The 3868-nt window shown below is 37.8% G+C and overlaps 1 protein-coding gene across 1 annotated transcript; it reads left to right on the top strand.

Moving 5' to 3' along the window:
- Positions 1 to 221: 221 nt before the first annotated feature.
- LOC113307826 lies at positions 222 to 3344 on the top strand. Its single transcript, XM_026556283.1, has 8 exons — positions 222 to 364; positions 708 to 773; positions 878 to 1574; positions 1674 to 1820; positions 1899 to 1982; positions 2105 to 2221; positions 2294 to 2447; positions 2547 to 3344. The coding sequence occupies exons 2-8, from the start codon at positions 748 to 750 to the stop codon at positions 3140 to 3142; spliced, it is 1821 nt and encodes a 606-aa protein (XP_026412068.1). The 5' UTR covers positions 222 to 364; positions 708 to 747; the 3' UTR covers positions 3143 to 3344.
- Positions 3345 to 3868: the final 524 nt, after the last annotated feature.

Here is a 3868-nt window from a genome sequence, read left to right as displayed (position 1 = left end):
GCCTAGATTTAAACTTTTTTTAATTAAGTGACTCATATTATGGGTTATCAATGAGTTGAGCCTTAGCCTAATTTTCCCAGTCTAAAAAGGATGAAATCGGGTCAAAGGTCATGGAATAGACCAGCATACAGACAGATCTCCGCATACAAGACACCAAGACATGGAATAGTAAGACTAAACTGCCCTCCGATACGTGTATTAGTATTGCGTACCTCCGTTCCCTATGCCACGTTTCAGAGGGTTTTATACGACGCACACCTGTAAGTTTAGTGGCATTAAAAAATGAACCTTCTAAACTGATACTCCACCTCTGAATTCCTTTCAATCGGAAAACAAGCACTAAGTACCCACATCTGAACTTCAGGTACGATTCAAACTCTTTAAAGTCTGAAATTTTAGTTTGAAACGGATTTATTAATTGTGTTTTAAATCAACTAATTCTTGTTCTTTTAAATAACTAGAGTTTACAGCAACTTCCTCTTTCAGCTCTATTGTCTTTAAAGTGTAGTTGAAATCAATATGAGTGGAGAAATTGACATGCATGATAAGTTTTTGATAAAATTCCTCACACGAATATTGTTTGTTTCACATAGAATACGACTTTCAATGAGATTCATACTTATCGGCCACTAATTAAGATTCAATATTTCAGTCTTAACAGTGGAGTTGTATCATAATCATTGCTAACCCACAATTCTGGTATGTAGATTCCAACTTATCGATCAAAGGAAAAGCCATTGTTGAAAAATGGCGGTTGAAGGTGCTAATGACAGGTGAATTGGAAATTTGCATGCATTACAAATTTTATTGCAACTGTATCTCCCTAAATTTTACATTTAAAGAACTCTAAAACGCTAACTGTTTTTGCGGTTTGTAGCGGGTATATTCACCCTCCCAAGTATAGGGATAGATATGTAAATATTTCAAATTACTCAGGTTTACTGCTACTGCCTGAAGTACGGGACTGGCTATCTGTTGATGAGCAAGCCATATTTAAGGGCACCGCAATTGGCCATCTACTTTTGGTGCCAGAAGATTCCAAATTCAGCGGCAGCGTTGTTCATTTCTTACTTTCGAGGGAGATTCACATGGATGATAAACCAGATGAAATGCACTTTAAAGTTGGTGGAAAAGTATTGCATTTTGGCAAGAGAGAATTTGCTTTGATTACAGGGCTTAGTTTCAAGAAACCGGAGAAAGATTTCATATCTCCACCCAATTCCTCATCCCTAATGAGGACCTATTTCCCCAACCAAAACCGTGTAAGTGGATCCAAAGTGAAGGATCTCCTCTCCAAAAGGAATTCTACTTGCTCTTCTCTAGACAAGGTGAAATTGGCATTACTTTTGGTTGTGCATAAATTCTTAATGGGCCGTCCAGATAGAGATACCATAAACATCAGTTATTGGCATTTAGTTGACGACTTGGAGGAATTTAACAAGTACCCTTGGGGCGAAGCAACATTTGGTAAAATTGCAAAATTTAGATCACCACTGCTTTATCAAGCCAACAAAGAGAACAGTGGTGCCGGTGGGGAATGTTACAAAGTTGTCGGAATTGCACATGCCTTGTTGGTAAGTGGCACTTCGGTTAATGTTTTGTGGATGTGTGAACGCTATCGTTTGAGTTATGTTTTTAAATTGATGCGTCATTTATGTTATTATATGTTCCAGGTTTGGGCTCTCGATATCATGCCTGGGCTGCTTAATCTATGTGGACGAAAGATAGAAAGTAGAGGCTGGCAGCCTCATATGCTTTGTGTATTATGCACGCGATCTCCGGAGTATCCCCGTCTTATTCGAACACTAGAAGTGAATGATGTATGTCTTAAAAATTTTATTTCTTTTATGTTTAATTTTTTTGCTAGACTTGTAATGTTTACGGACATAAAATTGCAGGTTCATGTCCTCTCAGATATAATGTGGCAAAAGGGTGATGCAAATCAGTTACTAGTGCTTGGCTTAGAGGAAGGTACAACGGAGGTAGAGGATGTGGACTGCGAAGGCTTTTGTAAATTGTTGTTCTTCCTGTTTTAAGCAGTATAACAGAAAATTAAAAAAAGATTCTTGGTTTTCAACCTTGTTAACTTTTTCTTTTTCCGCAGTTAAGTTCTTTTATCTGGACAGAGAAAGAAAGACACGAATACCATGGGGAATCTTCTCAGAGGGACTCTTTTCATGAGACGGAAGATTGCAATCAAGACCACGAAGTCCCAGATGCGGTAATCGATTTTTCTCTCTGTGTCGCACCTCTTTATTTTATACATCTGATTTTTTTCTTCCACGTCTTACAGGCGTCTGTCTTGCTTTCCAAAAAGAGAAAGGTAAGTACAGAAGAGAATGAGTGCGGCACCAGTATGAAGGACTCGCATAGCAAGGATGTACACAAAGGGAATATGTCATCTTGTTCTAGAGAAAAAACTACAAGAACTGAAACACTTGAAGTGGGTGAGCTTGTTGAAGAACCTCTGTATGCTACAATAGATACTTCCTCTTCCAAGGGCCTGACTCATGATTCTACCTTGTTATATATTTCGACTTCCTCAGATATCAGTCCTTTCCCCCCAGGGTTTACAAGGGCTTCAGTTCAAGAGAGAGTGGAAGGATTTGAACGTGTGGACAACTTAAAGATCCCAGAAGAGTATGTAATTTTGTACAAGAAGATATATGAAAAGCATGGGCATATGGCGACTAAAAAAGTCATCAAGTTCAATGATGCAATGTTACTCACATGTGTTACCAGTTTATTGAAGATCATCTCCGCTATGGAATATGTGCGAGGTTCAGAATTGAGTGAAGCATTGCTGGAGAGATGGGAAGGATTCATCAAAGATGCCGAGTCCTTGGAATTCAATATTAAGTGGCTTCGTAAAGGATTCAATCGACTTAGGTACCATTGGAGGTCTTCATTCGGGATAGATACAGAAATTGAAAGCCATATACAAGTATTGGATGTAATGCAGGTCAGATATGATGGCCTTTTGACAAGAGAAGATGAACTTAATGCTGAACTTTCCAAGGTAAAAATTCAGAAAAGAAAAGCTGAAGCGGCAATATCATGCGAGCTGATAGCTACTCAAGAAAAGCTGACTCAGAAAATCAAATTTAAAAATGAAGTTGTTCTAGGTTTAGTGCTTAGCTGAATTTGTATATTTACTGGTCGTGATACGATGAAAGAAGCAGTTTTATGAGCCAGACAAAGTGACTTACAGTCTGTCCGTCTTGTAAATGGGTAACATGTCTGTAAATTTTATGTCAGTGTTTTAACTGGGAGTGTCTGTGAGACAGTTAAACTTGCATAAGTAACATTGGCCATCTATTTTCACCTTTTGATTTTTGTCAAGTTTTTGTCCCTTTTATAATGACTATAGTAGTTAATGATGATTCTGGGTTATTGTTTTCCTTATCACAAGTGTTTGTTTTTGCTTTTCTTTTCTTTTTGGATTGAAATAGTGATTAAATTGAATCATCATTTATTACTATTATCTATGTTCTTCAGTGCCACGTTTCGAAGAGACTTCATATTTAAAACACGTGGATCACCCACCTGCACCACTGGACACATCCTTATAATTACAGTGGCACTTGGCAGGTTGTAGCCAGTATACGTGTTTGAAGTCCCCTCACTCAAAAGTGAAAAACAAGCAGGACAAGCAGATCGAAGGTCTTTCTCCGCATCATATTCTTTTTATCAAGTCAGTTTCACATTTCATTCAGTTCACATTTCGAAATCGATTCAAACTCCTCAAAAACTGAAATCTCAGTTCGAAATCGATTTATTGATGGTGTTGTTGGTGTTACCTCCGAAATCGAGTAAGTAATTCGTCAGAGTTTGCTAATTTCTTGGTATTTTGTGACTAAACAAGGAG

The sequence above is a fragment of the Papaver somniferum genome, chromosome 9 (assembly GCF_003573695.1).
Source record: "Papaver somniferum cultivar HN1 chromosome 9, ASM357369v1, whole genome shotgun sequence".
NCBI lineage: Eukaryota > Viridiplantae > Streptophyta > Magnoliopsida > Ranunculales > Papaveraceae > Papaver > Papaver somniferum.
This window is presented reverse-complemented; position numbering and strand designations above follow the sequence as displayed.